We start from the raw sequence: 12041 nt of genomic DNA, 5'->3' as shown, positions 1-12041 counted from the left end.
CAGTTAATATTTTGGACATTTTTTTCTTTGTATTTTTTCCCTTTTCTCTTTTTCTATTCTTTTAGTTTGCTTTTTGGCCGAACCATTTATAAGTACATCGTCGTCTTCATGACGCAACCCTTAAATACTTTAGCATTTAACACCTAAGAAGGAAACCGTGCAGCACAATCATGCTACAGTTGTCAAGCCCAAGAAAATTCATGTGAATTCAGGAATGTCATGTAAATTTCTCTAATTTATGTCCCTTTAAATTTCTCTAACTTGCCCTGAAATTGCTTATTGATGTTTTCTTTCTTCTTTTTTTTTTTTTTTTTTTTAACCTTGATGCAGGAACCAGTCAGGATTCAGGCATTACATTTGCTTATTATGTTGCTTTCTTTATTCAGGGGTCAGGAATGTGGACACATCTGTGTTCCAATAAAACTTTATTCACAAAAAACAGGCAATGGGCCAGATTAGCCCTTGGACTATATAGTTTGCAAATCCCTGCTCTGTTCTCCTTTAAACTGCTCCCCTGCCCTTTCTTTTTGTTTTGTTTTCCATGACATTTAGTTTTCTGTGCACTCAGGTCAGCTGTCTTATAGAGTACCCCACATTCTGAATTTGTCTGATTTTCCCCCCATGATTAGAACCTGTTTAAATGCTTCTGTTAAGAATATCTGCCTGGGTTGGCATCACATCAGGAAATCTCAAGTCGATTACCCTAGGTCCAGTCGGTTAAGGTGGGAATGGGAAATCTTGCCACCAAAAGGAGCCCACTCCCCTCTGTAATTAATATGTCATCTACAGTGTGAGAATCTGAGACTATTTGTGTATCCTCTTCCCTCACAACCTCATGTCTAATAATTTCAGCATCCATAAGTGTTCCTTGAATGAATCAGTACATTTTAAAAGCCCAGAGGTTGGAGGAAGAGTCCCTCAGTGGAGGTCAGATCAGCAGTTCTAGAATAGGCATGAGGCCAGAGTCCAGCTTGCCTTTTATATCAATCTTCTTTTCTTTATGTAATTGAGCAGAGGAACTGTGGTCTTGGTTTTCTAGAGTTGGGTTTGACAGTTCCAGGAAAGAAGAGCCAAATATTTAAAAAATTGGTTTGATACTGATCTTTTGAAATATATGGAAAGATCTCTTTCTGGTTCAAAAACAGAAAAACAATGAGAATGTCCACTCTGTCATTCTTGGTCATTTCTTGGGTTGCCAGAATAGGAGTTGCCTATAAAAATTGCCAATATTTACTGAGTCCCTATTATGTGTGAGGCATCGTGTTGACTTCTTGATTTTCTTCAGATTTTTACCGTTCTAACCTTTTGATTCAGGTACTATCATTGTTCCCAGTAACCAAATAAGGAAACTGAGGCTTAGTGTACTTAAGCAGCTTGCCCGAGAAGATGTGATCGGTAAGTGATGGGGTTAATATTCTAACCAGTCCTGTCTGATCCAAGCCCTACTTAACACAATAATTTGGAGAAGCAGTACAGAGCTCTGTTTCTATTGGGTGGGTCCGACATCCCTTCCTCAAGGACAGCTCCATCCTCAGCCTCTAACCTGGGTGGGATGTCACTCACAAGCTCCCACCTCTCCCTCTGTCTGGGTGGCCTGAGCCACACTGGCTGCTGGGGGAACTCTTGTCTCTAAAGGACTATGAAGTCGGACTTATCAGAGACATTGCTTGGGAACTGAGTGGGAGAGAAAGAATCTATCTCCTCCTGAGATTTGGGCGCAAAAAAATATAAGTCTAGAAGGCCATCTGCCCTGGAGAAAGCCTGCCTGAGAATGGAACCTAAAAGAGATGAAGAGAGAAGCAGAATCCTGATGAGAGAATCTGAACCCCTGGATCCAGACATGTCCGATTCTGTCTTAAATCCCAGTCATTACCAAGGCTGGTTCAAAGTACACTCTGTCACTCACAATTAAAGCCATCTGCCTGCAACAGAAGGGGTTGATTATCCAAAATGATCTCGGAGAATCTAGCAATTGATCAGGTCTATAAAGTAAGTCTGGGACGATCTCCATCTAAGAAAAGAGGGCAGATCCTGTACCACCACCAACTGTGCACGACAGGATGATTAGTTCCATGGCTCTGCAAGTTCTGGATGGATGGACCTGGCATTTACAAAGGCAAGTACAGATCTGCTAAATCCTGGCCTTTGTCCCTTTTTTCAGATGCTACCTTGGGTCATGTAACCACCTCTACGTAGTTTCTATAGCTGTACTTGGAGATCACCAGCTGACCAAAATAATGTTTAAAATCTTCTCTTTATGCCCCTCCTGAAAGAAGAAAGATACTATAACTCTTGCCTTTCTGTTTCCTGGAGCAGCCTGTCAGCCCCAGAGGCCTACACACTGGACTTCCAGAGTGTTCTCCCCACACACAACCAGAGACTGTCAGAGCAGAAATAAAACTCATAGATATAAGACATCCACCCAACAAGCCATTAGGAGAAGCAACTCTGGGGATCAGTGAACTTGAACATTGTTGTGGCTGGAACATCACTATGTCCTACTCCCAACTAGTGTCTGAGTGGGAAGCTGAACTACAGCAAAACCTCCAAGCCTCTGCCTTGTGGGTCCTCCAAGGTGTGAGAGTAAGAAGCAGATGAGGAACAGGGAGCTGGGCCCCAAGGGAGAGATCTCAGAAAAGCATGTGCATACAGTCCCTGACTTAACAGTAGTTCAACTTATAATATTTGGACTTTACAATGGTGTGAAAACCACACGCATTCAGAGAAACTAGATTTTGAGTTCTGGATTTTGTTCTTTTCTCGGGCTAGTGATATACAGCATGATTTCTCTTGTGATCCTGGGCAGTGGCAGTGAGCTGCAGCCCCCGGCTGGCCATGTGATCATAAGAACAAACAACCGATATGCAACCACTCTGTTTTTCACCGGCAGTAGAGAATTCAACAAATTACATGAGATATTCAGCACTTTATTATAAAATAGGCTTTGCGTTAGAGGATTTTGGCCAGGTGTAGGCTAATTTAAATGTTCTGAGCACATTTAAGGTGGGGTAGGCTAAGCTATGATGTTCAAGAGGTCAGGTGTATTGAATGCATCTTTGACTTAAAATATTTTCGACTTACAGTGGGTTCCTCCAGCCGTAACTCCATTGTAAGTCGAGGAAAATATGCACTATTCATTTTCTGAAAGGATAATTAAATATCAAGCTGATTCACTTACATACTCCCAGATCCTTGGAATCTGAACAAAGCAGTGCCCCACCAATCACCATGGGAAGCCCTATTGAGATATTAAAACTATTGCAGCCTTTGAGCCTCTTGGTGCTTTGGAAAAACAACCAAAAATGATGATTATTAATTTCCAAATGATTGTCATAATGATATTAATAGTGCTTAAGGGAGTTCTCACTGTGCATAGAACAGTTCATCATTGTTGCTGAAAGAGTCCATATTCAGCACTGAAATCTGATTATTTTTATGGCATTAGCATGATTACAGATCGCTAGTATTAGGAATTTGCTTTCCAAATTAAACTGTACAACCAGGCAATAATCTAAAAGCTCTGTGGAAAAGATGCAAGATTAACTCTTAGTGGACTTTCTCCATACTCTGAAATTTGAACCTCACCAGGTTGCACAGGGCTCCTTGAGAGGAGGGAGTGGGTAGCAGGGGTGAGTTTGCATCCTTGGCACAGCAAAAAAGGGCCACTGGAAATAGGCATAGGTTCACAGCCAAGGTCATGGGTCTGAGCCAAATGTGACCTTCCCCATGGTTAGAATGATTGGAACCATTCAGATTCATGCCCCTTTCCCATGCCTTGAGGGAGGGATGGAGTGGGACTCTATCATGAGAACCTAACTCCTCCAAAGAGAATCATTTTCATGTTGTCCGTTATCACTTCTGGGTCCCCAGCTCATGAGTTCTCAATAGCCACTAGAGAAATTTCCATTACTGGATACAGTGAATTATCCAAGGGCAGGCACGGATGTCTGTCCCTGTAGATCAGAAACCTTTCCGGGACCATGCAAATACTGGAAGAGAGAAAATCTGTCTCTTTCTGAAAGTATAGCTACAAACCTAGAGCTAGTGCAAGCCATCTTTGCTCTCATCGTATTTAACAAGACATGTTTGAGTTCACACTGGAAAATGTCATCCATCGTCTACAAAAAAAGCGGGGGGGGGGGCAAATCTGTCCCTGTTCGGCTTGTCCACTACTTTCCTCCTTTATGGCTGAGGGTATAGCCAGATGTCCGTGCCTTTATTTTGTTTTATTGTTACCTTTGCTGTATAGATGTAAGACAGCTACCCCTGAAAAGTCAACTAGATGATACCACATTGAGATGAATGGTCTGAACTGTGAGGAAAATCAGGTTCTGTCAATCTACCCCTGAAAAACCTCTGCACCCCTCTTGCTCCACCCTGACCTGCACAGCTCAAGGCCATTTCCTGATACCGCCTTCCTGGGTAGCTGCCCTCACTGGTCTCCAGTCTTAGATGCATCAAACCCATCACACAATTGGTGGACTAGCAGATCTTTCTAAAAAGCAAATCTGACCACGTTCCTGTCCTACTTAAACACTTCAGGGAGTACCTCTCGCTCTCTGAGTTAAATCCATGATGGATAAGTTAAATCCATGATGGATAAATCGGGTGTGGCCTCCACCTGGACACTCCCTTGCCATCTCCATAATGAACACTCTTTTTAAAGAACTTAACATGAGAGCCATTTCCGAGGTCATATTTGTAGTAGAGTGTCTTTAGTTCTCCACACGTCCCCCCAAAATGTGTGGGTTAGGTACATGATGGTGCACATGTGTCATGGAATAGTATGCAGGGAATAAAAGTGACAGAGGAGAATATTAGTCATGTTTGTCTCAACTGTAGGTGGGGTTGGGGAAGTTTTACTTTATCCTTTATGCTTTTCTATATTTTTGAAATGTTTACAATGAGCATAGTCTATCTTACTATAATTATTTTGTTTTAGGGAGACAGAGAGCACATCATTTAAATGGCTATTGCCATTTAAAACAAATTATTGGATGACCCACGTTTTCATCATCAACATGTATATAACCAATGAGATGTGGAATGATGGCCTTGAAAACCAAGCTGCTTATTTTGCTCTGAGTGTAGGGTAAGTATCCTCTCAACTGTGAGTCTGCCTGCCAGTTTGTAGGGCCACTGAGGCACCACCAGAAGTTCAGACAATGACATGGAAGGGACCCTGTCCCCTCTAATAGGCCATCTTCCAGACATGGTAGGTCCCCCTGTGGGCTGAGAGCTTAAGGAATGACTCTGGTGCTGTCCCATCTGCAAGATGACTTGTTTCTTTCATCTGTTTTCTGTGTCATCTTGTCCACTCTGGTTTTCTTTGCTGCCCACTTAATTCTCTCTCCCCCCCCCATATGTCTCTGCTCTGCTACTTCCAGCTTTTTGCCAAGCAAAGCAGCCAAAGGACAGAAAATGAAACTGCAATTTCAAATCATTATTTCAAATCACATTTGCAACGTCTCTATCCCTGTGTAATGCCACAGATTGATGGGGGATTGGCCACCCGAGAAAGCCAGACAAAATCCCCCCTAAAGATGATTACAGGGCTGTACCCAGCCTCCTGGAAGGTCTCTGTGAATACAGCAGAGAACAGAGGAGTCACTGGAAAGTTGTTCTGCATCCAAAGCCCTACAAAAACCAAGGCTTCCAATTCTCTGCATCAGAGGATTCAGGATTTGGGCTCAGAGGTGCACAAAGGAAAAGCATCCAGAGAATAGGCTCAGACAGTTGTTCTAAAGCCTCTAGAGTTCTTAGAATTAAGTCAATTCTTCTGTGCCTGGAATCTGGGCCTAGCCTGACCTCCTAATGTCGTCTTTGCTTCCCAGCACAAAGCCCCCAGTATCCAGGAGCACAGGATTACTCAGAGCTCCCCCAAGGAGCATGTTCTCTCACCTGTGTGCATTTGCAACTTCTGTGATTGGAGGTCGGCACCACCCTCCCTGAACCTCACAGGCCCAAGCCAGCCCCACATGGACAACACCTAGTTTTCTAGGAAACTTCCCTAAGACAAACCCTTTTCTTTGAAGAGTCCTGACTAACCTGCACTCACGTCAAGCTTGGTTTCATTCCTCTCCTCCATGCCTCACCTCTCCCACCCAGCAGCACCCCTCCCCCGAAGGTACCTGTGCCCCAGCACCAGCACCATGCACACGGGTTCTGCTGGCTGGCCCCCTTCCTCTTGTGCTCTCTGGTAGCAGGATGCTACCCCAGCACCCACCCAGCTGCTGGTAGGAATGGACACTCAAGTCAGGCTTGTTGAATTAACTCAGTCACCCACATAAGCAAGAGGAACTGGGACAATCCAAGTTGTGGGGTTGTGATGAAAACCGCCTCTACCATAGAAAGCGTTGAACTGAGTGAGAAGTGGGGTGCTGGGCAAATGCTGTTTGGGCCTCAGGACAGCAGACACCCAGCAGCCTGCCATCCCACGACTTCTCCCTAAGGCTACTCTCTCCTGATTTCTAGTCACCTCTTTCCCCAGCTGGCTGCTTCGACTCTCTCCCCTGTGCACTGGGAGAATGAACCACTCTAACTAGACCTAGCAGGTGGACAGTTCACCAGGGATGTGAGTGCTATTTCCTGCACCTAAAGGAAAGGAATCTTCTCCAAGGAATGGGGAATTAGTGGGTCTCTTCATAAAAGCCCAGGAAAAGATTTTTTATCTACTTGGCTTATTGTTCTCCCAAGTCCAAAAAGGATCCATATGGAATGCAAGTAAAATAGAACACAGTTTTCTTTCCACATTATTCTTTGGACTAGTGGCACATTCTTAAAACACTGGTATCAGAGGATTCAAATCCCCCAAATTTATGATGTAAACACAAAACAGAGAATGAGGGGCCCTATACCATGTTCGAGAGTATTGACTCCACGTAACACCTTCCCCCACTAGAAAAAAAACATTTGTCTCTTAAATACACTCCCTCTGCTTGGCCCCTGGGTACACACCAGTTCTACCCTCAAAAATATCTTTGAGTGGAGCAATTATGACATGGGTAAATATGGAGAGTTGCTAGCTTATTGATCATTTTAATTTCAAGAGTAATATGAGTCCATTGCCCAGAAGAGCTATTAAAAAGGTAGAAAGAGTCAAAAGAAAAAAAGAAAAGGGTTACTGTCACTCAGAAGAAAACAAAGAATGATAATATTCACTCTATATTAATAATATTACATACTATTAAATGGAACATTCATAAATGCCGACCCCAGGCTAATGAAAGTGCAGGGCAGTGAGACACACTAGACGGGACTCCTGCTGAGTAGAGAGATGCTCATTGGGTTTTTAACTTGGTTAACAGAAAGCAAAGTTATCCCACATGCACACAAATGAGTAGTTAGTGAGGAGAAAGCAAGATGGAATTAAAACAAACCAAAATAAAAGAAATAAATAAAACGTAAAACACGAACCCCAAAGAGGGAGGCCAATAGCCTGTCACATTTGTTAGGTGTGACAGGTTCGGGAAGCTGAGTCCCAGCTCAAACAATGTGGAACCCAAGGCCCCCCAAATGCAGGTGTATTAATTATAAATCACAAAATCCAGAAGTGTCCTGTTTTTAATCATTTATCAAACACGTCAACCTCAGAGGAAATGGAACATTAGCAGTGAGCTTCTTAAAGTGTAATTTCCTATAAGAGAAATTTATGGCCTGTACTTATTCTCCATTAGAGGACGTCTAACCTCTTTTATTAGTTTATTCATCAAGGCAGCCTGGTTTCAGGCCAGCTCTGCAAACCCGCAGGTCATCAGGAAAGGGATCTCAGGGGGATTTTTCCTCCTGGTCCAGTAGTGTTTTCCAGATCATAACACAGTTAACAGAAGTAGTCATGGTGTGTTCAGCAGGAGGTTTTTAGGTATTCCCCAAAAGGCAATTCACAGAGCAAGCCCCAGGGACTACACTGGCTATAAAGTGAACATCTAAAATGTACTTTGAAATGAAATGATTTTCTGTTTGCCATATGAGGTCTGTGATTGCCTCTCAAAGAGCACCGCTTCCATTGCTTTTACGTTCAGGTTCAATTTCTTATTTAGTGATGTAATAAAGGGGCGATTTAGAACCTGGGAGCAAGGATTTCCCAATCAATGAGCTGTTCGATCCCTCATACACCAGGCACCATCTCTCCAGGATGCTGCAGCTGATTTCCAAGCAACCCACACAGCACCCCAAAACTGTCTACTTTTCCACATGCGCAGCTCTTTCTCTGCTTAGCAAAGTGTCCCAGTCCTACAGAAGAGAGCTACCCAAGCCCTACTTTGGGCTTTCTCCAGATCTCGGTGTTAGATCCCTCTTTCTGAGACTAACAGAACTCTCACTCTACAGTGATGAAAACAAAGACACAAAGACATCTGATATTTACAACTTGGCATTGGGGGGGGGGTGTGGAACTAGTTAAAAATGTGAATAAGAACATCTTACCTTGTTTTAAGGATATTCAGAAACTGCAAAATTTCTGAAAACTGTATCAGTCTGAGAGCTCTTAAAAATCTCAAACCTGGAAAGAGAAATGAAATAGAGACACATTATTCTCACTGCGTGGTTTTAATGTTCACACTCTGCCATTTGATCTACAGCTGCCAGGGTTGAAGGGATATGAAGTTCTTGCAGAAGATTAAACCATCCAGTACCTTTGACATAGTCCTTCATTCTGATTCTTGACTGGTTCAATCTCCACTGGTAAACTTTCTCATTAAAGGAGACCTGTTTTGAGCCACTACAGAGGAAGGTCTGGTGGGGAAAGCCTTTGCCCATTCCAGATTTAAAGCTCTGTTTCTAAGTTACCTACTTTTTTGAGAGGATTTTTGTCTCTGGAAAATACTGGGAATATGGCAGGGTAACCTTTATGCTAAGAGCAGATTAGGAACAAATCGGATAACCTGATGTCTTATGAGTTTTTTTTTTTTTCAACTTTATCTTCAGCTGATAAAATGAAGAGTATAGTCCACGGTGTTATCTGTTTTCTAGAAAACTTCTATATTTTTCTCCCAACCAAAAAAAAAAAAAAATTCAGATCAGTAAGATCTCACACCCCATAACCTCAGAAGCCAAAGCATATATATTTCCACTTTTACTAAGTGTCAAGATAAATGTTTGTCCTTTCTAAATTGGCAACCTCTGCTGAATAGAAACCAAAAGCCAGCATTTCTAGACAGCAGAAGAGAGATGGGCACCAGGAAGGAAGATACAATCAAGGACTAGAGAAAACACAAATTACTGTTTTGTTTTAATAGCCCAGGGTAAAATATATTTCTGTTGAGATCAAGTTTATGAGCCAAAAAACATTCTGAGTCAATCATGGGGCTTTCATGCTTGGCCATCGTGTAAGAGAATTACTTACAAAATACTGATCACAGCTTTGAGATATTTTCAATATTACACCCTTTGCTAAGGGGATTTTCTCTTACAGATTTTCTGGAAGCATTTTGTCAATGCCCTCTCCTCCTCCTGCTGTGCCACTTAGTGGAATACTACGCACAGAGCGAGCTATGTTGTTGATAGGCCGCTCTTAGCCAGTGGGTAAGACTCTACTCAGGCCCCTGTACGTGAGGTAGAAGTGATGGGGAAAAGGTGGCGGAGTCACTGCAATGGATCAAGGAAAGGAGATAGATGGGTAGCTTTCACTGTACAGCTCCACATTGGGCCTGGCTTGATTTCGCCTTGTTCAAGCATTAAGGGGGACAATGAGGGACTAACACAAAGCCCAAGAGGGGAACACAAATCCCACTGCACAAGAAGGAGAAAGGGATAATAGCTTGAAAGGGAAATTTCTTATCTAAAAGGGATTTACCTTCATGAACAGAAGATTTTCTCAGAAGACGTTGGCCTTCTATGCCAAATGATATTTATATTACTTTTATTAAACCAGAAAGTACAGAGATGAGAAGGGATACTGATGAACTGAAGGCCCAGGAGCCAAAACACAGTCCTAACAGAACTGATGAAAGGTTCACTTAACGCAGCCAAATGCCACAGAGAACAAAACTGAGGAGTAATCCCAGAAGCCAGAGAACGTAAAGAAAAGGGAGAAAAAAAAGTGAAATCTAAAAAAATGGAAATGGAGGGGAGATCACAGAAATCCAACCTATGAATAAAACATGTTCCAAGGGAAGTACAAACAATCTGTAGGTCATAAGTAATGGCCGGGACAAAATCGAAAAGAACTTTCTAGAAAGGAAAAAAGGATTCAAGATTAAGTAGCAAAACGAACGACGAGCTCTTAGAAACTCATGCCAAGAAGTATCTGCCTTTGTTTTTCTTCAAATATTAAGTATTAATATAAATTAAAAAACAAAGTGTCAGGCTGGGGAGAGGGTCACCATGAACACCACGAAGACCCCATGATGTGACAGTATGTGTGGATGACAATGGGCAACACTCAGAAATCTTAGACGAGGAGAATCTGGCCCACAACTTTGATGCCCATCAAGCACTTGTGCAACAACAGAGACAACAAAAAAGGTCTTCAAAAACCCAGGATCCTGGGAAATATATTGTGTATGCAAAATATTTTCAAAGTTCTCAAACTGTATTAAATCAAAATGAGGGGCACCTGAGTGGCTCAGTCAGTTAAGCATGTGCCTTTGGTTCAGGTCATGATCCTGGGGTCCTGGGATCGAGCCCCATGTCATCATCATAGGTTTCCCTCTCAGCTTCTCCCTCTCCCTCTGCCTGCCACTCCCCCTCCTTGTGCTCTTTCTCTCTCAGTATCAAATAAATAAGTAAAAATCTTTAAAAAAAAATCAGAATGAGTAGCAGGGGCTGGGAGGTATATTTTTAATGAACTCTATTGTTAGTCCTAAGCATCCAGTCCACCCTGGATGGCTGGTCTCAGCCCAGGACCATCACCACACACTGCTGGGAGATAAAAGTAACACATTGAGAAACTCGAAGAAGAAGACTGGCGACACTGAAAGGAGTCAGGATACATAAGGATGCTTTAGTGATGTATTAGCCACTGTTTTAGCCTGAAGATCCTGGGAATCCAATCCAATGTGTGTGTATGTGTGTATATATATATATATATATATATATATATATATATATATATATATATATATTTGCATACATATATGTAGTTTTTCACTTGTGGAAACAAAGCTGGAACACAAATGACCCAAACTTTGAGCTGGATTTCTTTCTTTTTTCTTTCTTTCTTTTTACTGTAGGTGATATTGTGTACATGTTACTTGTCTGTAGCTTCCCATATTTTAAAGTGACTCAGAAAAATAGAAAAAAAGCTTCTCTTTTAATGGGTCTGTTTGAAAATAAGGGTGGGAAACACAGTGAATGCAGGCACCATAGGTCCTGTACTTTTGCTGGAGGTAAACTGTAGACCTAGCTCTGAGCACTTAGTCAACAAAAAAGCAGGGAGACATTAGAAGATTAATAACGTACAGGAGAGAAAAGCTGGTTCTTAGGAAAACAGTTTTTCCAGGATGGAGACAAGAAAGAGCTATGTCTCCCCAGCAAAAGCGACCCTAGCTGAGGCAGGAATGACTTTCCGCGACAGTGACCTTTATTTGACTGCCTTGTGCGTGTCATTTTCATGGCACTGTCTTTCACTAATGCAAGTGGCTAAACAGGTTTGTGTGGGTTAAAAAGAAAAAAAAAAAGCAGTCTACATTTTATCCTTAGATCAAGCCAAATTGACTAGAGAAATGGTCATCTGAACCATGTGCCCTGCAGCTCCCTAACTGCTTCCTGCCTGGACCCTGCTGGCCTATTCTCAGTACAGCAGCCAGTTTTTTAACCTTTCAAAAGGTAAAATAGATCACGCCTCTCCTCTGCTCAAAATCCTCCAACGTCCCCATTTCACACAGAGTAAAAGTCAAAGTATTCCAAAGACCTAAAGCAACACCACCCCATTTCCTTTTGGATCTGATGGCCTCCTCCTGCTCCTGATATTATTCTTCTTCCTTCCTGGCTGCCTCCCTCCGTGGTCCATCTCTGCTGGGACAGGCATGCTCCTGCCTCGGGATCTTGCACCTGCTCTCGGCCCAGAGTGCTCTTCCTCACATGGCCACGGGATGTGCTCC

General features: G+C 42.6%; 1 protein-coding gene across 1 annotated transcript in view; it reads right to left on the bottom strand.

Annotated features, from left to right (window-relative positions):
* KCNMA1 (potassium calcium-activated channel subfamily M alpha 1) overlaps positions 1 to 12041 on the bottom strand; it is a 709595-nt gene that overhangs the window by 226320 nt on the left and 471234 nt on the right. The window contains 1 exon segment of the mRNA XM_055325743.1: positions 8425 to 8500. Within this exon segment, the coding sequence (XP_055181718.1) occupies positions 8425 to 8500 (76 nt within the window).

This window comes from Nyctereutes procyonoides, unplaced genomic scaffold, assembly GCF_905146905.1.
Source record: "Nyctereutes procyonoides isolate TBG_1078 unplaced genomic scaffold, NYPRO_anot_genome, whole genome shotgun sequence".
Taxonomy (NCBI): domain Eukaryota; kingdom Metazoa; phylum Chordata; class Mammalia; order Carnivora; family Canidae; genus Nyctereutes; species Nyctereutes procyonoides.
This window is presented reverse-complemented; position numbering and strand designations above follow the sequence as displayed.